A 26522-nucleotide genomic window follows, 5' to 3' on the forward strand; every position below is an offset into this window, starting at 1 on the left:
TTCAAACTTACAATTTTTTATTAATAATTTATCTCAACTATCAATCAAGATAGCAATAAGCATAGTACAATTACTCACCACTCAAATTTGATAAACACCTGTGCTCATAAATTAATGCTGTAACATTACAATAATTTACCCAACAAGTCACTCAACAAAAACTCAAAATAATACTTCAATTAGAAAGGCATTATATTACAATATCATCAGTTCATTACCCATTACAGCACATACCTAACATGCAACTATCTCAGCATCATAGATAGACCTCAAATTCTGACCCAAGAAAAACCCAAAAAATTTACCCTTATCATCTTCACAATAATTATAAACTAATACAAATTACCACTTAAAATGAAAGAAAAAGTCTTAAATTGCTAGCAATTAACATAGTAGCAACAATTAAAATCAAATTCTAGACAATCTACTCAACTTCAAACCTTGGCTTCTTGGCATTGGAGGTAGAAGCATCCATGGAGCAAATTTCGCCTGAGGCCTTCCTTTTCAGAGCTTCAATTGCTGCTGCTTCTTCTTCCTCCAGCTCTTTCAACGTCTCTTTACCTTTCACCTCAAGCTCTATCATGAACTCCTTCAAACGACGCCGAACCCAAGCCCAGTAACTCTTCAGCCTCTGATAGGCATTCTCCCCACGCCAGCCACCGGAGTCCATACGCTATCATCCTCAACAGTCAAATCAATAATTTCATCTGCCATTTTTTCAAAGAACACTAAAAAAAAGCAGAGGTAAAAACCTAAATTGTAAAAAAAAGAAAAAAAAACTGGGAACAGAAAAGAAAGTACATAGAGGAAAAAAAAGGGTAAAAATGAATAAAAAAGTAATCCTACTGTTACATTAATATAATACACCCAATTATACCCTTTTTCTTTTTTTTTTTTTTTAAAAAGACCATGTTTACTCCCTATAAAATAATATTATAATAAGTATCGAATTCCATATTTATGACAATTAAGATTGCTCATAAAATACTATAAACATTTTTATAATAAGTATCAAATTCCATATTTATGACAATTAAGATTTCTCATAAAATACTACATTTATATATAGTCCAAAATAAAATTAACAATTTAGCAAATAAAATACTGCATTAATATTTCCAAAAGAAAAACATTTTAAATAACTACCCCTCATTCATTAGGCACTTATCTCTAGGGTACCTATCCCTTATTACCTACATAATTTTTTAAAACAATTCTTAACATAATAGCTAATTCTTTGTCCAAAACAAAAGCCAATACCTAAATCCAAGGCATTTACATATAGCTAAAATCATACACTATTAGATAATGAGGAATTAACATATTAAAAAAATTCGAAACAAGTCACATAACTAATATAACGATACCAAAAACACGCTGGACTATCGCGCGCATTGCGCGCAAGAGGACGACTAGTAAACATAAATATAGAAAACCAAGTAGGTTTTTCGGAAAGGCAACATATGCCAGAGAAAAAGAAAACATGCAAGTGTTGGTCTTGTGGAGAATTAGGACATTATGCTAATGAATGTAAGAAAGCTAATCATAAATTAATGGAAGCCTTAGGAAGTTGGGATTACATAGAAATACCAGAAGAGGCTTTAGAATTAGCTTTAAGTAATAATAAAGGAATAGTAGAGTTAATAGAAGAACAAAATGAGTATAATGAAGAACCTGAAGATACTGATGAGTTTGAAGTTGAAAATTATGAAGAAATAAATAATATGATGGAAGGAGAAGTATTAGAAAACTCGAAATCAGATGACGATGAGGATAAAAGTAAAATGACTATAGGTCAACTAAAAAGAGCTGAGTATTCTATTGATGATAAAGACCTAGACCAAATGAACAAAGAAAGTTGGAATTTTCCCCAGATTACTAAAGATAAAATATTTAAAACTTCTTTCTTTAAAACTAGAACTAAATTTGTATGTGAAGAAATGGAAGGAAGTATAGTTTTCGAGGATTGTGAAAAGAAAGCAACAGAAATCAATATCATAAACTGGAAAAGCATTAAAAACCATAAAGAAAAAGGAAATTATAGTTATATTTGTATTGGTGCAGTGCAACTACACAACGAGAGGTTGCACTTAGAATTTCTGAGTGTGATTTATCATTAATAGATCAGATAAATATGCAGCAAGAAAAATTATGTGAAAAACTATATTCAACAAATCCATTAGAACATTGGGAAAAGGATAAGACATTTGCTAAGATAACTCTAACAAATCCTAATAAGATTATTAGAGTAAGACAAATGGTTTATACCTACCAAGATATATTGGAATTTGATGAACAAATAAAAGAATTGCTAAATAAGAAGTTAATTAGGAATAGCAAAAGTCCTCATAATAGTCCAGCGTTCATGGTTAGAAATCATGCAGAAGAAAAAAGAGGTAAAGCTAGAATGGTCATTAATTATAAACAACTAAATGACAATATTGTTTTTGATGGCTATTACATTCTTAATAAAACTGTGTTGTTTAATAGAATACAAGGAGCCACATGGCTTTTGTCAAAAAAAAAAAAAAAAAGGAGCCACATGGTTTTCTAAAATGGATTGTAAGAGTGGATATTAGCAAATTAAAATGGAAGAAGAAAGTATTCCATTAACTGCATTTAGTGCCCCTCAAGGGCATTATGAATGGTTAATAACGCCTTTTGGATTAAAAAATGCTCCACAAATATTTCAGAGTAGAATGGATAATATTTTAAGAGAACTTAATCATTGTTGTTTGGTTTACGTAGATGATATTTTAATCTTCTCAAAAGATTTAGAGCAGCATAAGAATGATCTTAAAGCGGTAACTCAAAAATGTGCTGAGCATGGTATAATCCTTGGAAAAGATAAATGTGTATATGTTAAACAAGAAATTGAGTTTCTAGGATTACAGATTAAAGCAGGTTAAAAAGTATTGCAAAAACATATCCTAGAAAAGATTGAAAAATTTCCAGATAAAATTGAAGATAGAAAACAACTAGAAAGACTTCTAGGATGTTTAACCTATGCTTCTGACTTCATAGAAAATCTTGCTCTATTAAGAAAACCATTACAACAAAAACTCAAGAAAGAAATAGCTTGGAACTGGAAAGAAAGTGATTCCAAAATTGTTAAAAATTTAAAAGCAATGTGTAAAGATCTTCCTATACTAACACTACCTACTAGTAAAGATGATTTGATCCTTGAAACAGATGCTAGTAATGAGCACTGGAGTGTTGTATTAAAAGTCAAAGAAGGAGAAAGACTCTGTAGATATATATATCAGTGGAAGTTTTAATAAGGCTGAGTTAAATTATTCTACCAGGCAAAAGGAAATCCTTGCAGTTATTAGAGGGACCGAGAAGTTCTTAATCTTCTTAGCCCCTAAACAGATCTTAATAAGAACAGATTGCAAAGGCATACTTGGTTTTGTTAAAAAGAATTTGTCAAATATGCAAGCACAAGGGAGACCCCTACGTTAGCAATTATGGCTTAACCAATTCTCTTTTATTGTTGAACATATACAGGGATCAAAGAATTCTTTGGCAGATAGCTTGACCAGAGAATTAGCCAATGGCGAAGAAGCACAAGACATTAGAAAAACCTTCTGCCCATCAACTAGAAAAGATGGAGGCAGAGAGAAAAACTCTTATTGAAGAAACAAACAAAGCAATGGAGCGGGTTTCGAGGCCATGATTATTTCATCAAAAAAGAGATCACGAGATGGTTTGATTAAGAGTTGTCATGTAGCAGTTCGAAGGTTCCTAATGTACGAAGTAATGGTCATCATCCTACGACTCATTCCAGATATTCAAGATATAACACTAAATAAAATAAACGACGATAACGATTTCAAATTCTAGAACAATTTAGTTGTATCAAGGTCATACAAGTTGTATGATATTTATGATCTATGGGGAAGTAGAATAGTGTTCAACACTAATTCTAGAGTGGGTACTGTGTCAATTCACCACATTCTCCGGAATGGAGGGCACCATATGTGGCGGAGCACTACAAAGCTTGGGATTATGGAATGGTTCATAGCATTGTCCCATATCTTGATCACAATACTACTTTCATTGAGAAGCTCACAAAATTCCAGAAGTATGTATTTAGGAGAATTTATGGTGCAACAAGATACAAAGGAAGAGTTGAACAAGTCCTAGTACAAAGTGCAAACATTGAAATGGTGGAAGGAAAAGTTAGCTCTCCACATTTCCGGATCATGTTTGAAGATGTTCATCACAAAGTCAAAGATCCAATCTGTATCCAGCAGAGACGAGTAAGGGATCCTACGGAGGCTAGGGCATATGGATTTTTCTATATTACTCAGTATCTTAACCAATTTATAGCAATAAAGGAAGAGCCACCAGTCATAATACATGTGGGAAATACTACAATAGTAGCACCCGAATGGTTAAAAAATTATTTATAAGAAGGAGTGATACATGGTGAATCAGTGTATGATTATCTTGAACAAGTTGAAGCTGAGAGATATTTATCCTTAGAGGGAAAAGAGCACTTATTTGAGATCTTTGTCACATGGGATGAATCCTATGCTGCCAAATGTGTGATGGATCTCAGAATAGAAGAAGACAACCAAATGTAAGTCCATTATGAAGAGTGTAAGGACAACGAAGTTGGTCTACAAACTATAATGGAGTCCTGAGCCCACACCAGCAATAATGTATTCTACTTTTACTGTTGAAGCACGTTTTATTTGTTCTAAAAAATCTTTAGGAAAGTAGTGAACGATATCCACTTGCCGAGTCATAGTTTTCTGTAAGCCATAGAAAGTGTCGGTAACCTTTGTAAGCTTTCCCCTACATAAAGGGCATTAGGCAAAGAAGTGAAGGTAGGCTTGAAGTGAGTTGGCTAGAGCATTTCTGAAAAAACTTCTCTAGAGAAAATCCTCACCTTAAGAGGCATATTGGTTTTCCATCTCTCTTAAAGTAGAGAAAAACGCTATTTCTTGTCATTGTTAGACTTTCTGTTGTTAATTTTGTAATAAATGAGTGTTGTAATCTTTTCAATCTCATAAAATTTTCCTTTCAAAAGGGAACGTTATCCTCTCAAAACTTATGTCACAGATGAGTTAGTTTTATATACCATCACAAATACAATATAGATTGTTTGAGAAGAGACTACGATCTAAGGTAGGAAACGAATTAGATCTCTGCTTTGCCTGATCTAAGGAAGATGGGGTTGGGATTAACTACCTTGGTAAAGCCGGAAGCTCAGAACGCTAGAAGTTCCATTGTCGACTAAGTTCAGGTATTGGTCAAAACTCTCTAAGTAAAACCTTTTATATTGCGAAGCATGGTGGACTATTAAATATAAAAGCTAATTTGTTTAATATATAAATAGTAGAGTAGTGAAAACTAGTACCAATAAAAGTCATATAAATTATCAAATCGAATTATAGTAATAATCTGTGTAAACTGTTATTTACATTCAAGGTACTGTTATTAGTTTATCAAATAGTGTTATTTATTTATTAAGTACTGTTATTTACCTTAAGCTAAATATCTTTAATAAATAAATCTAATATATATATATAAAGGGGAGTTTTTTCCGGAGTTTTTAGAGAGCCACGTAGGATCTAATTTTCTCAGCGCGCCATGTAGGATTATAAATCTTAGTAGTAGTTAATTAAATAAGAGATTATTAATTTCTTTTAGAATTAAATAATTTAAATGCCATGTAAGCAAAATTGGCGAATGAGATTTTTAAGTTTAAATTAATTAAATATTATATATTATCTTTTAATATTAGGAATTTTATCTAAATATATAACAAATTTTAGGCTCATAAATACAAAAAAAAAACAAAAACATTATTTAAAAAAAATCAAACAAACCGTGCATCGCACGGGCTTCATCTAGAATTAAATAATGGGAAATTATCAATGGTACATCCAAGGTTCGGGATTTTATCAATGGTACACCAATTTAGTTTTTGTTTATCAGCGGTACACTCAAGGTTTAATACACTCATCTACAGTAACCCTAACGTTAATCAAACGTTATTTAAAGGTTAATTTTAGGTTAATCCACTTAAAATGAAATGACTACTTCCCCCCCCCCCACCCCACATACATTAAATCGCTCCTTTAAAACATCAACTATCTATATTAAAAACTCTTAAGTCAGAAGACGTTCATCTCTTCTTCCTTCTCACTCTCTCCCCTATTTCTGCTGCTGTGAGGTTCCATAATCGACGGGCGAATTGAACAAAATTCTAGCAAATTCTGCACTTCATAGTTGATCGCTTAAGGTAAGTTTTCATCTGAGTCTTTGATTTTCTTACTTTCGCTTAGTTTTGGTTGTATATGAATTTTTTGTTTAAATGGTTGAATTATGGTTTCCATGTACAATTGTTAGCGAATTATGGTTTAAATTATGCACAATATGCCTGTGATTATTATTTGTTGCTTTATTGTTTTATTTTTTGCACAAATAATTTGAATTGAGTGTGTTTGAGTAGATATATGTATGTTTGTGTGTGAAAAGGGAAAATCAGAAAGGAGGGAAACTATATATAGAGGAAGAGGGGGTGGGTAGGGTAGACTACATAAAGGAGGGAAAATGAAGAGGGAAAAAAAGGGAGGGAATTTTTTTAAGTTAAAAAAATCGAATTAAACCCCAACTTAACGTTTGTTTAACGTTAAGTGTATAGTTGATAATCGTGTGAAACCTTGGGTGTACCGCTGATAAACAAAAACTAAGTTGGTGTACCATTGATAAAAGCCCGAACCTTGGGTGTACCATTGATAATTTCCCTTAAATAATTCAAATGTCTTGTAAGCAAAATTGGCGAATGAGATTTTTAAGTTTAAATTAATTAAATATGAAATATTATCTTTTAATATTATGAATTTTATCTAAATATACAACAAATTTTAGCTCATAAAAAAAATTATTAGAGTGCCACATAGGATTAATATTTTTAAAACGCTACTATAGGATTATGCCACCTAATATAAGATTAGTTAATGTGTCGCGTAGGATTATAAATTATAGTTATATCCAATAAATAATTCAAGTGCCACATAAGTATAATTGACCAATGAGATTTTAATGGTTACATTAATTAAGTACGAAATATTATCTTTTGAGATTAGGAATTTTATCTAATATTTTAAAACAAATACGGAGAAAATGATATATTACGTACAACTAATAAAATAACTTTTTTTTTTTAAAAAAAAAAAATAGATGGATCATAAATAAAGTTGACGTCACTTGGTATTGGGCGAGGCGACCTATACCGGCTAGTGGCTAGTGGTCAATCATTCCCCCTCTTATTTTTTGACCGTTACGCTAATCAATTTTGTGGCTCTGACTCTCTCACCTCCATTCAGTCCATTGTCAGCCATGACTGCTGCTTCCTTACACCTCCGTTTTCTTCACTATCCATTTTCTCTCTCCTTCAAACTCCAACGCAATCGATCGATCACAGCTTCTAAACTTCCTCGATTTCAACTTCAACCTCTTTTTCCTTCCACTAAAATTAGGGTTTTTGGCTCCGAATTTGGGAATTTTAGAGCGCGAAATTGCACTCTGTATTGTTCTTGCAAATCGAATTTGCACGTTGATAAGGTCGAGATTGTGGAGGAAATTGAGCGTCCTGCGTTTGATATTAATCTTGCGGTCATATTAGCCGGTTTTGCTTTCGAAGCTTATACTTCTCCTCCTGTAATTTTCTTCCAATTATATCATTATACTACCTCTGTAGTATTAGTTTGTTACATCATTTTTTATTAGGAATTTTGCAGTTATACGAAGTACAATATTTGTTAAGTTGAGTAAATTTGATTAGGTAGTTTTGGATAAGATGCATTTGAAATTCTAAATTTGTGGAGGAATGTTTAATTTGATTGAATTTTTTTTTGTTGTGTAGGATAATATTGGACGACGAGAAACCGATGCTGCTGGTTGTACGACGGTTTATCTTTCCGAGTGCGTGATCATTTTCTCGAGTTTATTATTCTGTGATGGTTGTATAAGAGACTAATTGCTTGAATGATTGCTCATATTAGTCAATTGTTAACTATATCCTCAAGAAGATGATATTTCCAGTTGTTTTAATGTTAACTTATGCCCTCTTTTCTTCCCCTTATTTTTTGCCCAAGTAAAATAATTTTTGTTGATGTTAAATTAATTTTACTGAATTGAAATTATTTTTACCGAGATTCTCTATTATATTCTCTTTAAAGTTACTATCTTCTATTGATTAAATATTATTACTTAGTTTATTTTACTGAACTAAAAACTGAATTTTTTTTTTTTAAATTGAAGAGAACAGGGCCTTATACTAGTCCGCTACTCTCTTTGTTATTACTTATGGTCATATTGTCGGTGTCTTTTATATTGTTATTGTTACCATTCTCAATCTCTCTTGTGACTTTAGCATCAGTTTCATTCATTTATTGTGCTAGTACCTATCTCACTAATTCATGATTGTTGCACAGTTGTTTCACTCTCAACTTTTGTAGGATTTCTTGTTGTTTTAACAAGGTTTTGGTGTTAGAAAACTAATGCAGTAATGTTTTTTTTTGAAGCACCACTGCGTTGAGAATGGCTTAAATATTATGAATTGAAGGCACAAATAGACTTGTTGAGTGAGGAAGTATATTGGTGAATTAAAGTACTTTTCTGATTACTTGAAAGCAGTTTTCTCCATGCTACCAATTTATTTTGTGGTGTAGTTCTGTAATATGGGTTCAAACTGCATATGAAAGAGCCAATTATCTTAACTTTATTTAGGATAATACCCTTGCAACAATTTATGTATTATAAATGAACAACTCACAAGAAATAGGAAAAAGATTTACTTTGATCAAATAACTGAAATGTAAGAAATTTCATAATTGCAGATCATTTGTTCGGGAAATATATGATGGACAGTTGTTCATAAAGTTGAAGAATGGCTGTAATCTACCAGCCATGGATCCATGGGTTTGTAATCTTCTGATCACTTCTGCTTTAATTTGTGACTTTGGCTTATCTGTGAATTATAAATATGTATTACAAATTCCATGTTTTTTTATTTATTTTATTTTATTTTATTTATTTATTTTATTATTAAATGTACTATGTGCCTTTTCCTTTAGCTTTATGTTTCTTTTTCGGTTTTTGGATAATATTTTCTTCATACTTCATCCCCCACCTCTTTCAACACATTTGTTTTATGCCAGGGAACTAGCGATCCATATGTTGTCATTGAGTTTGACGGTCAAGTGCTCAAGAGCAAAACAAAATGGGGGTAGGTCAATTCCTTTCCAAATGATCTCTTTTATTCTGCAGCGCAAATTTCTAATAGCCTCATCTTTTCAGATATGGGAGTTGGTGAATTGTTGCAATTGATTTTATGTTTCTTTTAGAATGCAACACCTGGATTGATATGTATGAAAGAACATATACCACTAATACTACAAATATTAATGATTAATGGCCTTTATATATGACTACTTGTTTGAGAACTTTAATTTTATTCTGCTTTTTGATGTTTTTAGCACAAAAGATCCAACATGGAACGAGGAATTTGTTGTAAATATCAAGCTTTCACCCAATGCATTTCTTCAGGTAAAATTACACTGAAGATCAATTTACTGTTTTTCTGGTGTTGAATTAAATGTAATTTTATTATTGAAAGATACTTGAAGCTGCCTTATTAAAATTATGTCGGGATAATGTTGAACAACTTTGCTGGAATCATTGCAATCTGGATAAATAATTGATATTGACTACTGTTTTAAGATGTTTGTAGATAAATATTATCTACTTGAGTGTCCAGCATCAGGTTTTCTCAAACTTATATAAAGTTATAATTTAGGTGACTTCTTTTGCTGCTTGCACCTCTTACTCCAGAAAAATGCATCAAACTTTTGATAGCCTAAAGTATATAAATTTGTCTACTTTAACCCATGTGGGTCAATCCTTTAGCTTCTTCTCATATAGCATTACATCTTATCAACTTTATTCTCTTCTCATGGAAATGAATAAGCTCTATGATGATCAATGGATATCAGCTGGTTGTTTGCCAGTGAAGTATCGGAGGAGTTGTATGAGGGACTAGTTTAGTTCATAAAGCTGGTAGATTGTTTAAGTGGCTGCATGCCGTCTCTTAGAAACATATATCTATTATCTATAAATTCCCCAATACACCAAACAAGGGATTGACTATATTTTTATGAATTCCAAATTTAATCCCCATCCCACTCTCTAACCCCGAACTCCCATTCCCACATTCCAAACAATGTGATTTTGCATTCTGAGCAGTGATCTCCAAAAAGTGGATAAATAAAACAATAAGTAAGATTTAGAAAGCTGTGCAAGTTTAAGGAAAGCGTTAGTATAATTCACTTATTTTCCTGTAACATTTGTTGTGAACTCTCTAGGTGGCAGCTTGGGATGCTAATCTTGTCACTCCACACAAGCGTATGGGAAATGCAGGCGTTGATCTAGGAGCCTTATGTGATGGTAAGAATATAACTCTAATTTGTTGTTCTTCTTTCCATAAGCTGGCTTTTATAATGCATTCATTTAAACTGGAGTCTTGTCTGGCTCCTCTTAAACTATACATTAATTAGCATCATAGATTTTGATTTTTTTCGAAAAGAAAATGTTTTCTGGCCGTAATATGCTATGTTTTGTTTGTTTGGAATTGCTTTTGTTTGATTTAAGAATATAATGTTTGGGATTAGGCTTTGTTGTTGCAAAATTTGTCCAATTAGATTTGTCCCCATTACTAATGAACATTTAAGCATTAAAGGAATAACTCTCTCTTCTTTTCAACTACCAGTATGAAGTATCTGGGTGATTTTAAAGTGGTGTTGGAGGCAAATCTTTTTAATAGAAGAGACAATGTAAGAGTAAAGGATTGAGATTTACTTCATTTAGTGGTGAGATAATAATAGTATATTTTGATAGGAAATTCACATGAGTTGCTGTTGGAATTGGAAGGCATAGGAGGTGGTGGAAAGATACAATTAGAGGTAAGTTTTAATATTAGGAAGCAATTAAACAATGTGGTTGTAGAAAAAAAATTACAGTAACGACTAATTTTTGGCCACTGATATGAAAAGATTTACACCTTTTATTCAGTGTTTTATTCATCATATCTATGTTCAACAATTCAATCTTTTATATTACCATTGTTCCTGTTAAATTATATATCAGGTTTAAATAATTCTGTACTGATGTAGAGAAATTCTTTACTTTATTGAATAGGAAAATGTCATATAGAAAAAGCCATAAAAATTGGACCGGATATTAAGAGCTTCTTTATTGCACTTGTGTGTACTATGTTTCGTGTCATTTGCAAATTCAATGCTGGCCATTGTAGGTACCCTCTTTTATGAGATATTTAATTGTATATGCTGGTGGTAGGATACCCGTGCCTTAGATTGGAAAGCAATGAAGCTGGTGGCTTTGGTGAAAACAAATACGCTTTCTCTGTGTTTCTTAGTTATAATCTTGTCGCATAGCTTTACTTGCTAATACAAAAGACTTTCACACTGAAATCATTTCATGTCTAGGATTTCCTGATTTCTATTGCTTCAATTTTGATGCTCATTGTTGTATGGATCACTTTAGGATAATCTTAATATGTCTGGTTTCCATGAACTTTTTTGTCTGTTAGAGTAGCTCTTGTAGAATTTTAGTAGTTAATCAATTTAGGAGAGTAAGAAGAAATGATATCTAAAGGGGGAAGAACAGACATACTATGGGAAGAAGAAATAAAAATTTTAATGCGCAGCATTGAAAATATTTTAGAATGAAAGATTATCATTTCTGAAGCATTTGTTTTTGGGTGTAATTAATTTTATGAAGGGATAACCTTTGGCTACTGTTTTACATGACTATAAATTTTTTCACCAACACTTTCCATAAGAGTCATATATGGACAAGATTTGAGTAGGATCAGTCCATTCAAGAACTTATTTTCACATGTCATTCTTTTCAGGTCAAATATAGGAGTTTTGGTGAAATTGATGAAGATAAAAAGTGGTGGCAGATACCTTTTGTTTCTGAATTTCTTAGTCAAAAGGGTGTTGACTCAGCTATAAAAATGCTTGCTGGATCTGAAAGTGTGCCAGTACGCCAGTTTGTGCAATTTGCTTTTGGTCAGTTAAAATCTTTGAATGATTCATACTTGCATAAAGATTGGTTTTCAAGTATTGTTAAGCATGAGGAAGCTGAAGGGTCAAGTGAATCTTCTGGTGAGTCTGATGCACCATCATCATCAAACAACCTCTCTGAAGGATCCTTGGAAAGTCCAAATTTCAGTGATGCAAACTATGCAGAGGATTTCTCATCAAATGATACTAGTGACATTACACAATCAAACATAGATTTTTGGAGAAGTTTTGCTGATGTTATCAATCAAAATGTGATTCAGAAAGTAGGGATCCCTGTTCCTGATAAAATGAAATGGGATGCTTTTGACTTAATAAAAAGTATGGGCTTTCAGTCACAGCAAGTGGCAGAAGCGGGCTATATTGAATCAGGGCTTGCAACTCCAGAAAAGGACTCTAGTAATGATTCTGGTGTGGATTCGAGCCCACTTAACATTGGCAAGATCCAGTCTTCACTTCCTGATATTAGGAAGGCAACTGAGGACATATTGAAGCAAACAGATTCTATTTTCAGTGCACTCATGCTTTTGTCTGCTGCTAGCCCTCAATTAGAGAAGGAATCACTGAATGGAGAGCATTTTGAAGATAAAAAAGACAGTTTACCAAAACAGAATGATGATGTCTCAGCTTCTTTGAAGAATGAAGGGCTTGCAGGTTTGGATGAAAAGAGAGCTGAAGAGACAAGGGCGCTTTTTTCAACTGCTGAAACTGCCATGGAAGCTTGGGCTATGCTCGCCACTGCATTAGGAAAGCCAAGTTTAATTAAATCAGATTTTGAGAAGCTCTGTTTTTTGGATAATTCAACTACAGATACACAGGTAATTTTCTGGCTCAAGCTTGCCAAGTAAATAGATTAGAACTCAGTATTGTATGATTTCCTGTGGATGTATAAAGTTAAGAGGCTGCAGGTAGCAATTTGGCGTGATTGTACGAGGAAAAGATTAGTTGTTGCATTCAGGGGTACTGAACAAGTAGGTTGTTTACTAATAATTGCTCATGTTGAAGTGCATTGTATTTCTTGATTTAATTAATCTAACTGCTGAACTTTTAGGCAAGATGGAAGGACTTGCGGACTGATCTAATGCTAGCTCCTGCTGGGTAAAGTTTTTGATTAACGTATTAGTGCCATTCTTCGAAGCGGTGCAGTGAAGTGGGGTTTTGTGTGTGTATCTGTGTGATATTTAGCTGTTCGTGTCCTCTCATGGAGGGTTTGTGACTTTCAGTATGAATGCATTTGAGATGATTAATTTTCAAAATGCTGTTCTTACAGGTTAAATCCTGAAAGAATTGGTGGAGATTTTAAGGAAGAAGTTCAAGTATGACTCATTTTTAATTTCTTGCTGTTAGATGGTTGCCTGATCTTCTTGATCATTCCATATTTTGCTAATGTTGAATGGTCAATTTAGGTTCATAGCGGATTTCTGAGTGCATATGATTCAGTTAGAACCAGAATTATGGCTCTAATCAAGAAAGCTGTTGGTATCATGTAAGTCATTCAAAAACGTCTTCATCTTGATGTCTAATTGCTAAAAGGGGAATTAAAATTATTTATTCATCTTCTTAGTCAGTTGCTTGTTTCTGTCAGTGGTACACATGCAACTCATAGCTATGTAAGCAAGATTGCAGTGATGTTCCTCAGGTTTATACGATTATTCAATGTGATGCAGGGATGATGATGAACAACCACAAAATAAATGGCATATTTATTGCACTGGTCATAGTCTTGGTGGTGCTTTAGCAACTTTACTTTCTCTCGAGCTTTCATCAACTCAATTGGCAAAGTGAGTTCACTCTTTTTATGCTATATGCTTTGTGAAGGTCATGTATCCATGGTATCATAGATGCCGGTATTTCATAAGATGGCATGCTTGAAGATCTTTATTGAATTTGATGATAAATCATACGGTGTTTGAGTGGTTTGTTGATACGTTATGGCAATTCTGATCACCGTATATTAACTACTAGTAACTTAGACTTGTCTCTATGTTCATAAAAATAATGTGGGCACATTCTTCTTACTTTGGATAGTGCTTCTAACTGAATAACTAATTTAGAGGATGACTATCTCATTTGGATGTTAGCTTGTATTATTTTAAGGATTTTGAAGTGCTCTTGTTGATGTTACTTAAAATCTTGAGTAATAACTCCTTTCAACTAATTGCCATAGAGAACTAGCATATTACCTGTTGAATATCTTCATAATCTAGTATGTTAAAATTTCACTATTATTTTTTTGCTCTAGAAATGGGGCTATATCTGTTACTATGTACAACTTTGGATCTCCTAGAGTCGGAAATAAAAGATTTGCAGAAGCTTACAATGAGGTATACTTTTTTGTTTCTTTCCTTTGCTCACTATAATATTCATATATTATTCCGCTGTATACTTTAATTACTTTCATGTTTGGTTGTTCCAATATGATTTTTTATTTATTTATTTATTTATTTTATATCTTATTACCTTTTTAGTGTTATTTACAATTCTATATTATCTCTTCTTCTTCTTTAACAATGTAGATTGTTGCTGTATGGTGTAATCAGATTTTATCTTTTTCTTCTTTGTTAACTTGTTACGTTCATTAACTCTCTCTTGCAAGGTGTTTTTTTGTGAGAGGTAGAACTTTTAAGAAGAGGTTTGCTAGTAATGGTAATGGGAAAAAGAACAAGGGTAAGTCTACCACCAAACCCTAATCGTATAAGACTTGTAACTTAGTCGCATCAAGGACTACTTCAAATCGGAGTGTTAGAAGTGGCAAAATAAACAATTGGGAGATGGTGTTAGTAAACACTTAAAGGGGAAGGAACCTCAAACTACCATTGAATCTACTTTTATTAACACGAATAATGATAGTGGTGCATTGGTTGCCAACTTGCCACTCATGGGAAAGTCAAGAGTAAAGATGAATGGATTTTGGATTCAGGTTGCTCCAACAAGTATCTTTATAGTTCCTAGAGGAGTATAATGATATAATGTCACCATGGGAATTTATGCTTAATGAGCTTGTAAATCGATCGTTGGACAATTAAACACTGTCAAAGACTTGTGCTACTAAACAAGAAGTATATGGAAAAAAAGGATCATATCCGGAGGGAATGACAACACAAATTTGCAAAACAATTACAAGCTAACTCAATCATAAGATTGGCTACAAGACAACTAAATCAAACTAAGGGAATTACTATGGGAAACAAACGCTAGGGATGTATTGGATATGAATTTACCAAGCCAACGAAATAACAAATTGGGTAAAACATAAATACAAATGGGTGATCGGATGGGAAACTTAATAATGCCTTCTTTCAAAGCTACACATTAAGCAATTCCTTAACCAATTAACAAGGTTAGGTAGCAAGGTCCAAACAATTAGGAGTGAGTTCCTAATTCGATTTTATCATAAAGCATGATTCACAAATAAGGCCCTATTCATTTCACCTTAGTTTTGTTGAATTATTTTTGTTTTTACGAAATTGAAATTATTTATGCTGAATGAAAATTATTTTACGTGTATTGAAATTAATTTTTATTTTTTTTTATTTTACTAAACTTAAATTATCTATGCTAAAATGAATTAAAAAAAAAATGAAAAATCTGTTTGGAGGGAGTAAAAAAAGAAACCCAAATGAACCTCAACCATCCTCCTTCACAACAAGACAATCCTAACCCAGCACCACTCATAAGAAACCATGACCGAAATAAAAAAGCACATAATAACCTTTTTAAGAGAAAAATTCTTCCAACCCATATTTATCACAAAGAATTAATGGAGCTACAAGGGATCGATGAAGGAATAAGAAGAGTGGCCAACAATTTCTGGTGGCTAAATTTCTTAAATTTTAAGAAAGAAATGTATGCTTCCTTAACTCTTGAATTCCTTTCATCGGTCACTATGAAGTGCATAAATATTGAGGGTGTGCCATTAGAATGTGAAATAAAGTTTAGGATGTTCAATACCGAGAAGGTCCTAACTTTTAATGAAATTTTCACATGGCCATCCTCAAACCTAGTGTATGACTTCAATGGTACTTACTTTTCTAGCTACGAGGAGCAAATGTGGTGGAACACCAATGCAGATTATCCCAGTTTCACGACCCAGTGTAGCCATGCTAGCCACATTATCCACCTCGTGCTTCGAATCTTCATGAGAATCATGGGCTATGCTTGTTTCTCTAAGCAAGACTTAGGGAAACTAAAACAAAAGGAGATTTAATGCCTCTTCATAGCCTTAAGATTCGAAGACAAAGTGGAAGGAAATGTGAGCATGGGATACATGCTGGTTTAGAGATGTATAGCCATGAGGTTGAAAGAAGAGATAAATGGCGAGATTAAATGTGGGGAATGATTTCAATTATAGCGGGAAACATAGGATTTGGTATCTTTCTAGACCAAATGGTCTTGGTCCATGGCTCGAACTTGCTTGACCGCCTTGACATCAAGGGACTTTATGATATGAAATTCCTTGTTGAAATCCCGGGCTAGGTCCCTCGCTTTAGTTGGAAGGTCAATGGGAGGGATTATTGCACACTCCCAAATATCGCGGTCATTAGCTCCGTGGGAGACACGTGGCACGTGCCACGTGATCAACTCCCATAAGGGATGGCCGACCTTGACGATGATGTGCCTATACCTAGTCGTATTCGTACATCCTCCATTCCCGATCTAGGGGAGATGGTTCATCCTCCTCTTTCACGTGTCTCCCACGGAGTTAATGACCGCGGCATTTGGGAGTGCAATAATCCCTCCCATTGACCTCCAACTAAAGCGAGGGACCTAGCCCGGAATTTCAACAAGGAACTTCATATCATAAAGTCCCTATTTGGTCTAGAAAGGTACCAAATCCTAAGTTCCTTGCTATAATTGAAATCATTCCCCCACATTTAATCTCACCATTCATCTCTCCTTTCAACCTCATGTCTATGCATCTTTTAACGAACATGTATCCCATGTTCATGTTTCCTTCCACATTGCCTTGAATTTTGAGGTTATGAAGAGGCATTAGATCTCCTCTTTTGTTAGTTTCTTTAAGTCTTGCTTAGAGAAACAAGCATAGCCCATGATTCTCAAGAAGATTCGAAGCACGGGGTAGATAATGTGGCTAGCACGACTAGACTTGGTCGTGAAACTGGGATACCTCGCATTGGTGTTCCACCACCCTTCTCCTTGTAGCTAGAAAAGTAAGTACCATTGAAGTAATACACTTGGTTTGACGTGGGCCATGTGAAGATTTCATTCAATTTAGTTAAAGTTAGAACCTTCTCGGTATTGAACATCCTAAACTTTATTTCACATTCTAATGACTCACCCTCAATATTTATGCGTTTCATAGAGACCGATGAAAGGAATTAAAGTGTTAAGGAAGCATACGTTTCTTCCTTAAGATTTAAAAAGTTTAGCCAACCGAAGTTGTTGACTACTCTTTTTATTCCTTCATCGATCCCTAGTAGCTCCATTGATTCTTTATGATAGATACGGGTTGGAAGAACTTTTCGCTTTAAAAAGTCACCGTGTGCTTTTTTATTTCGGTCATGGATTCTTATGGGTGGTGGTGGGTTAGGATTGTGTTGTTGTGAAGAAGATGGGGATGGTTGTGGTTCATTTAGGGTTCTCTTTTTACCTCCTCCAAAAAGATTTTTCATTTTATTTAATTAGGGGATGGTTACTAAAGATACTCAACAACAACCAACAACATCACACACACCCTTAACTTTAAACTCCTGTAAAAATCCAAATACTTGTTTCACAATATAATACTTCCTCACTAACATTCCTTAAATGGAAATGTTATATTACTTGACCCATACTATATATGGTAAGCTTTTGGTGGATCAATTCTCTAAAATACCCTCAAAAAGTGCACATGGGGGCAACTTTAAGGGGTAATAAGGTAGGCCATGTGCAACATGGGCCACAAAATTACAATTTCTCTCTCCTCTTCTTAAATATTGTGCCCAAGGCTATGGGTCAAGTAAATGCAAATAGAAAATGAGGAAGTACAACACAAGCAAACAATTTCTCCCGAACACAGAATTTCACAAACAATATCAATTTCACCCAATTTTCACACAAATCACAACACCAGTATTCACAACTTCCTTTGAATTCATTGTCATCTTCATTTTTCTCTTTGCCTTTCCTTTCCTCTTCTTCTTGGAAGCTTTAATGTCATCCCCTTCATCCTTATGAGCATCGGGCTCACCTTCTTCGACATTTTCTTCAACTAATGTCTTGAGGCAAGCAAACATGGCACCTCATCAAACCTATCCACTCCTTGTTTTGACTCATGAACAATGTATAAAAAAGCGCAAGGCGCACTAAGGCGATAAGGGTGCTAGACCCTAGGCGTAAGGCGCAAGCGCAAGGCGCGTGCCTCATCAAAGTAAGGCGCACTTTTGTAAAATTAAAGGTTCTTGTACTTATGTTACTGAAATATAATATAAAAACACATAAATATAAGAACACAATATTACTTTCCCATAAATATTATAATAAATTCAAAAGGATATGTCAATCTGTCATCTTGTAATCTTGTATCATCATCTGAAACGATGCGCATCTGTCAATATATAATAAAAAAAGGCTAAATAAATAAATGAAATAGATTATATAATTAATAAAGTATTTTTATTTAAATGTTTTGGGTTTTGGTTAGTGGTGATGTCAGCCTTTTAAAAAATAGATTATATAATTAATAAAAATGGTTGATATTTTCATTAATTGTACATTTTATTTGCATGCGAACTTTAAAGATAATAACAGTATTATAAAAGGATATGGTTCTCATCCCTCTAAAAACTATGAGAGATGGAGTTCTTCAATAATAAAAAAAATAAAAAAAATAAACTCAGAGAGATGGAGAAGATTTCAACCATAACCCAGAAAAAATGAAAGAAAAATGAATAAAAGAAAGGAAAAAATTGGAAAGACAAAGAAGAGAAGGAAAAATAAAGTGATGAATACGTACCTGAAGATGGCTGATGGGTTTTCTTCGAGATTCAATTTGTCGAAAGTCGAAACAACTAGGGCTGGCTGAAGCATCTCTTCTTCTACTCTTCTTTCTTTTTCTTCTTTTTTCCCTTTTTTTATACTCTGTCTTTTTTTTTAGTATTAAGGATATTATATGGTGTGGACCACAACACATTTAACAAGATAAAAAAACTGAAAAAAGGAATTTTTTATTAAAGCGCACAAAAGCACGCTTCTGCGCCTACTGCGCTTCACGCGCTTCGATGCGCCTACTTGCGCTTCATTCAAAACGTCTCCCCAAGCATTAATTAAGCGCCTACCCCCAAACGCCTATCGCATTAGCGCCTAAGGCGCGCTTTTTCATACATAGCTCATGAACATCAAAAAGCGGGTTAGTGGCACAAAGCATTCTCAAGTCATGCAAATCATTATCACTAAGAGCATCTAAGGTCATGCAATCTTTCATGGGGGGTGGGGTCAATGGTAAGGCAAAATTCATCATCATTCACATTTAATGTGAGCTTTCCTTCCATTACATCTATAATGGTACCACCCGTTGCCAAAAAAGGTTGGCCTAGGATGATAGGGGTGTGGGCATCTTCATTGCCCACCTTAAGTGGGACATCTTAAACATTACCGTTAGCAAATTTGGTAGATCAATTAGCAAGTTGAAGAGTTGACATTGGTGGGTACCAAACCACCTATGCCACCAAACCACCTATGCCAAGCTTCTCATAAACCAAAAGAGGCATCAAACTCACACTAGCTCCTAGATCACATAGTGCATTTTCAAAAGAAATGTTCTTTATAAGGCAAGGAATAGAGAAACTTTTGGGGTCTTTTAGTTTAGTGGGTGAGTGGTTCTTGATATTTGCACTACAATTTTCAGTTAAGCTCAACGTGGTGGACTCACTCATGACAACCATTTCATTCTCACTTGACTTGGACACCTCACATTGTTTCTCTTCCTTAATCTCCTCACTCTCATTCTCTCTTTGCAAACTCATGGGTGGAGTCTCTTCTATGGTAGTCCCACATCTAGTCATAATTGCATTACAATGTTCTCTATGACCAATAGCTTGTCTAGGCAAATAAGTGCTAGAAGTGTTACTCTTAAGCGCACTAACTACTTGAGTTAATTGGGTTTCTTGCATCTTGTTATGGGTTAGCGTTTGCTTGATACTCTCCTTTAAGTCATTGGTTTTCTTTGTTTGCGTGTTAACAAATTTTTCCATGGTGGTTTCTAGACTCGACTTAAGAGGGGGATCTTGAATTTGGAGAGGTGGTTGAGGGATAGGAGCAAGGGTTGGTCTATTTCCTCCATTACAATCGGGTGGGTTATTGTTAGAAGAATATTGACCCTTTTTTATGGTACCTATTGTCATTTTGATGGTTTGCTCGGTTATTTGACACATAGTTACCAACCTTGGTTTTTATAATTTCCTTAGTTGTTATTTTAAACATTCCTTTAGTCACTGTATTGACCTTGACCATTTCCTTAGGTTCAACACTCTTTCCAACCAAAGTTTTGGTGATGTTTCCATCCCTGATTAAAAATAAGGGTCATATTTAGGATTGGTTTGACCATTATGGATTGCATTAACTTGTTCCTAAGGAGGAGAGGGGAAGCATGAATCATTTGGTAAATAATACTCGAAAGTCACATGATCATCACCTCTACCGTTTCACAAGACATCATTTGTATTAAAACATTTTCATTAGATGAACCAGATACATGTGAATTTTGACGTAGGAAGTGGAAAGGGAAGAGGATTGCAATTGATCAAACTTAGAAGACAAAGCATCTAATTTTGAATTAATCATTTAATAGCCTTTACCTTATACCTTCCTCCCTTCTTAGAAATGCTTTCTCGTTTGGAATCCAATTGATGTAGTTTTGAACTACATCCACTATGATTTCGAGCGCTTCTGTTAGCGGCTTGTTCATGATTGGTCATCCCAATGTCCCATCCAACAATATGCGATCTACTCTCAAGAGACCCCTAGAGAACCCATGGAGTAAAAACCAATTCTCCATGCCATGGTGTGGGCATTGTTGTTGGTAGTTCTTAAATCTCTCCTAAGCATCATAAAGAGGCTCGTTGGGATCTTGTTGGAAGTTTGATATTTTAAACCTTAATTGCGCCGTTTTCCAAAGAGGGATGAACCTCCTACCTCATTCCATGTGTTTGATGACTTGGGAGGCAACCTATCAAGCCAATGACTTGCCTTGCCCGTAAGAGAAAACTTGAACATGCTCAACAAAATGCCATTTACCTTTACGGTGCTACAATATCGTGTGAATTGCTTGAGATGCGCAATGGGATCCTCATGTTTTGCCTCGGAGAATTGGTGACCCTCTATTAAGGTGATAAGGGCGGGTCTTATCTCAAAATTATTTGCTTCGTTGGTGGGAGTAGCAATCCCACTTACTTCTTTATAAGGTGGAGGAACATCAAACTGTCTCAAGGTTTTATTTAGAAGAGCCATTTGAAATTGATGGAGAGGTGAAGAAGTTGGAAAATTAGCCTTTGGTGATCCTAGCGGAGTGGTGTCTCTACTAAAGTCACTAGAACTAGAATGCTTACCGGATTCAATGATTACTTGATGTCACTTGAAGTAGCAATATATGTGCTCTCCCTCTTTTCTCTTCCATTTGCCGTTACAACCCTTTCGAGCTCAGGATTCAAGGGCATAAGAGGTAGGGCTCTATAGCTGCGTTTGGGCATAAAACAAAGAGAATTAGATAGGAGATTAGTAGGTTAGTCAAATAATAAAGAAATATTAAGCTATAAAAATGAACTAGTCTCACATATTCCATAAGTAACTCAATGCTCAACGCCATTCCCCGACAACGACGCCGTTTGGACGGAGTGTAATCGGTCATTAGACAAACACCCTAAAGTCAAACACTATTTCTACCAAAACCAACCTAAGACAAGTCTAGGGTAAGTAAAGGATCGTATCTAGAGGGAATGAGTATGAGTACACCAAGAATATGAAACGATTGTAATCTAGTTCGGTCATATATTGGGGTTTTCAAAACTAGGGGGGGATTAAGAATTGACACCAACTAAACCAATAGATCAATACAATAGGCAAACATGAACACAATGGGTGATACAAAAGGGCACTCAACATTGTCTTCTTCCGAAGCTACAATACTAAGCATTCCTAAGCCAAACTCAACTAACATGATAGGCTAACCAAGATTCAACTATGGGAAGTAGACTACTTACTGGGGTTTGTATTTCGAGCGGTTTGAGAAAGCAATAAGGCATAAGTAATTTGGGATTTCTCACCTAAATTTTGCAACTAAGACTACAATATCATCTAAGCAAGGAGCCGTAATGAAGATAGAAATTCGGTACAATCATATAAGAAAAGGGTCACAACTAGTCCTCATCTTTCAATGCAAGCACAGAAGTGAAAACATGATCAATAAGTGGCCATCCAATTACACGATTCTTTAATAATCAATCAACAACCCGAAGTGAACATGCAAGAACAAATATCAATCAACCCATAGATTGGTTCAGTCTTCACCCAACCTCTAGCTAAGAAACTACTTACTAATAACAATGTCTAAATTCAACATTAATTTAACAATTTGAGAGAAGTACTAAGAACAAAGTAGATTGAACATGCAACAACAAATAATCAAGATTAGAGAAGAAATTAACATCTCTGACCAATTAATGACCAAATAAAAACAGAAAATAAAGAGTAAGAGATAGAGGAAAGAGATTACAATGGTTGAGTTTTGATAGAAACTAAGCTAATTAAATAGATTTATAAGAAATTAAGGGCCTAAGAAGTCTAAAAGGGAAGAAGATCCCAAAAAATGAAGCCGAGGGGGTATTTATATTCCCAGGAATTACATTGTAAAATCTGTCAAAAAAACAGGTTTCAGAATGTAGGAGCGCCCACTCCAGGATAATTTGCGCGCCCGCTCCTCAATAGCACAGCAAGGCACAACAAGGCAGAAGTTGAAGAACTGGAGAGGAGCGCGCGCTCCTCGTACAGTGTGCCCGCTCATCTCTAAATTCTTCGATGCCAGGAAGGAGGAGCGTCCTCTCCTTGGGGGTTGCATGCCCGCTCTTGTTGTTCATTGTTTGCACTAAGGTTCTTTATTGCCTTGGCTTAATCCTCAATTTGTCAAAGGCACCTACAAAACATGAGAAAACACACAAAGAGGGACGAAAATACCAAAAGCTATAATTATAAACAAAAGGAGTTAGAAAGGGATTAAAGTATGGGAAAAGACTACAAAATCGTGTTAAAAATGCCATGATAAGTGGACAAATAAATACTAGGCACTCTTGCAACTTCTTCTTAGCATCAAAGTTTGTGTTGTTAGGAAATTGTTCTTTGAGTTCTGAACTTTGCCCATGTATGTATCTTAACTCTTCCTGCATCGATGTCTACGTGCTTGGTGCGCCACCTAAACCTAGCATCTTCGAACAATTACATGATTGCAGTATCTACCTTGTGGTCGTCACCCAATTAACATATGCAAAAATACTGCTCCATGTCAAAGTGGAAGTTATCAACTTTTTTACCATCTCTAGCGCAGCTCCAATACCACTATCGTCTTTGCCTGCAATGCACATTAGGGTATAACTTTTTTTTTTAGTGCTTCATCGGCTTGTTCTTGAGCAAATTGCTCGCGATGCGCAACTCGGTCCTTTATCAAATTCACAATTTGTTCGGCTGCTTGAGCATAATTACTTCAAGTTAGGACCATCGATCTGCCTTGAGCCAAGCAAGTCATTCTTCTAAATTCATCCTGGTGTAGCCCTCCTTTGGTGCCTACACGGGTGTCTAACGACTAGGTTTGGACTTCTGATACCAACTGTCACGGTCTGGGAAAAGGCAAGGACGCAAGCCTTGTGTGGAAATGGGGCTTGTGAGCGTAAAGAAACACAAGTGAGCAATTAAATCTAAAGGGCGCTAGCGTCCATTCGCGACGGAGTGCGGGTGGTCGGGGCTTGTGACAGTCGATAATTCAAAGCAGGTACAAGCGAGTCCGAACCATGTTTTCTTAGTGCATCAAGTTAGTGGGGAAGAAAGCTAAGTAAGTAAGACACAATATCTATAAAATTCTAACACCTTTTTTATTTCATTCAATCATTCACCTTCTAAAGAGCTTTAGTTAGCATTTACATAGAATCCCTAGTAAACACTATAACGAAAGTAATATAATAAATGCTTCTAAAGCCTAGAAAACTTAAAGTAAACTCTAAGAAAGCATTAGAAGGGAACCTAATACATAGAAAGAAAGGTTGGATCCTAACACTTTGGCTTGTAATGCATATATGAAGAAGGCAAAAGGTTGCAAATGGGGGGTAACAATGCCAAACTAAACAACAGTCTTATATACAACAAAGAAAACCAACTCCTATGAAGATAAAATGAAAATTTTCCTCAATCACTGTTTGAGGCACTTTCTCAAGAACAAACAATGCGAGTTCTTGATGTAGATGGCTTCAATGAGAAATAATAAACCACGCATGAATGTGCAGAGGCGAGGCCTCAATCAGTAGACGTTGGCACATCACTAGAGAAAGCTACACCATCCTATCCCAATACTCCAACCCAAAATTATGCATTTTCTAAGAGGTTTTCCCTTACTAGCTACAATAAATTAGCTTCTAAGCTCAGCCAAAGACACCATCCATTCTCAAACTTTCATAGTTAAGGAATAAAATTAAATCTAATCATCCATTCATTAATATCATCATAGGGGAGCAATTAAAACAAAGAACTACACTAACAAAAACTACATGAAAAGGTAAATCTGTTTAGATTTTATTATTTGTATAGGGCTTTAGATTTTGAAGGAAGCAATTTAAATTTTTAGGGTTTGGATTAAAAGGGAGCATAATTCATCAAATCATCAACCAATCAAACTCATCAATATCATCAAATCAAACAATCAACTAGATCAAATCAACTCACACAAGGCAACTAAATTAACCAAAGCATCTTAATTAACCAAGCCATGCGGAAAAATTATTTCTCTAATGCACATGTATAAGGGTGAGAAGTGAGGTAATATGCATCATAATGCAATAATTTTAGGCTAAGTAGGCCATAAAATCAGGAAAAAGACCAAACACCAATCTAAAGTAGGCAAACTTAAGCTAGAACAAACGGCAAATCAAAACCAACCACTTCAATAAAACAGACTCATCGAAGCCTTCATATCCAACATTCCACATTCAATCATAACAAAACTCATGAAAAACTTGCAAAAGGAGTAAAACAATGAACCGCAAATGTATTACGAGGCACACATAATAATGTATAAAAATTGAAGTTATTCGAGGTAAGAGAGTGATAGTGAGACTGAAATGAGCTTTGTAGTCACTTTGTGTGATTTGTGGAACCATCCTTTTGTTATTTGTAAGATAACTAACAAAAAATAAGAAAATTCTATGACCATTGACTAAGTACCCCAATTCTAACATGTAATGCAATCCGGGGAATAGATCTCTAAATTAGTTACAAAGATGACAAAAATTATAATTTCAATAAGTATAACATATGAGCAAAAGGTGCAAGGAAAAACCTACCATGTGTTATTATGTTTCCTCACAAAAGCAGGAAAATCAAATTACTATTTTATTGTTTAGTTATTTTTTTCATATTCTCAAAGTCAATCATTAAAGAGGTCCAACCTTTCTGTAGTATTTGCTAATACATGTTTATAACATTTCAAAACTCAACATTATCAAAGGACACTAAGCTGCACGGAGGTCATTATATCACTATGGAATAAAAGCAAGCTCCACAACAACAACAACAAAGCCTTAGTCCCAAAAGGATAAAAGCAAGCTTCATAACATAAACTTTATCATGAATATCTGTTTTAAGCAAAAATTTTACCCTTCTGTTCCACTTTTATACGACACAGGTTTTAGAGTATTATAAATGATGATTTGATTCTTAGTATCTTAACTAGGGGCTTGTTGTCAACATTTGTATAAATTATTAAGGATGATTTCTAATATTCTTATTTGTTTTAGCGAAGTGCTTAAATAGACTACTAACTTGATGTGGCCTATAACGAGGACATTTAATATGTTTTTAACGGTATCAATTTGGCTGGATAGAAGTTCAGACTTTAAATATCTCTATCTTGCACTATAAAAGCATTGTATGTTACGCATAACTAGCCTATTAACTAATTCAAGCAGTCCGATGTATCTTATTATTACTTGCTGATAATGAATTCATGGTGATTATTAGTTAGCAGCATCCTCTCATTTTCCAGTCTGTTCCTTTTCTCTACTCTGAAACTCCTGGTGTCTGCTAACAAAACATTGACTTCAGCTGGATATAATTTCTCTCCCTCAAATTAAAAAAAAGAAAAAAGTGAATACAATTCATACAAGTTTTTTCAATACTATAAACAATATATGTTTAGAGTTTTAC

General features: G+C 34.5%; 1 protein-coding gene and 1 pseudogene across 10 annotated transcripts in view; both read left to right on the forward strand.

Annotated features, from left to right (window-relative positions):
• Nucleotides 1-7291: 7291 nt before the first annotated feature.
• The window catches only part of LOC145632135 (uncharacterized), a 28048-nt gene continuing 8817 nt past the window's right edge, over nt 7292-26522 (forward strand). For 7 of the 10 annotated variants that reach the window (XR_014112503.1, XR_014112504.1, XR_014112505.1 and 4 more), the window contains exons 1-14: nt 7292-7677; nt 7883-7941; nt 8859-8940; nt 9180-9247; nt 9498-9567; nt 10383-10464; nt 10915-10979; nt 11951-12940; nt 13031-13093; nt 13174-13220; nt 13393-13438; nt 13529-13608; nt 13790-13903; nt 14365-14446. Coding sequence is in view for 6 of the 10 variants with exons in the window: in XM_081684425.1 (XP_081540551.1) it covers nt 7357-7677; nt 7883-7941; nt 8859-8940; nt 9180-9247; nt 9498-9567; nt 10383-10464; nt 10915-10979; nt 11951-12940; nt 13031-13093; nt 13174-13220; nt 13393-13438; nt 13529-13608; nt 13790-13903; nt 14365-14446 (2169 nt within the window). In the remaining 4 variants the exon portion in view is untranslated. Of the gene's footprint in view, nt 7678-7882; nt 7942-8543; nt 8630-8858; nt 8945-9179; nt 9248-9497; nt 9568-10382; nt 10465-10914; nt 10980-11950; nt 12941-13030; nt 13094-13173; nt 13221-13392; nt 13439-13528; nt 13609-13789; nt 13904-14364; nt 14447-26522 lie in introns of all 10 variants that reach the window. The other 3 variants (XM_081684429.1, XM_081684430.1, XM_081684428.1) reach the window with 3 other exon arrangements.
• LOC145633540 (small nucleolar RNA R71) lies at nt 21119-21219 on the forward strand (annotated as a pseudogene).

The sequence above is a fragment of the Chenopodium album genome, chromosome 5 (assembly GCF_948465745.1).
Source record: "Chenopodium album chromosome 5, dcCheAlbu1.1, whole genome shotgun sequence".
NCBI classification, from domain to species: Eukaryota; Viridiplantae; Streptophyta; class Magnoliopsida; order Caryophyllales; family Amaranthaceae; genus Chenopodium; species Chenopodium album.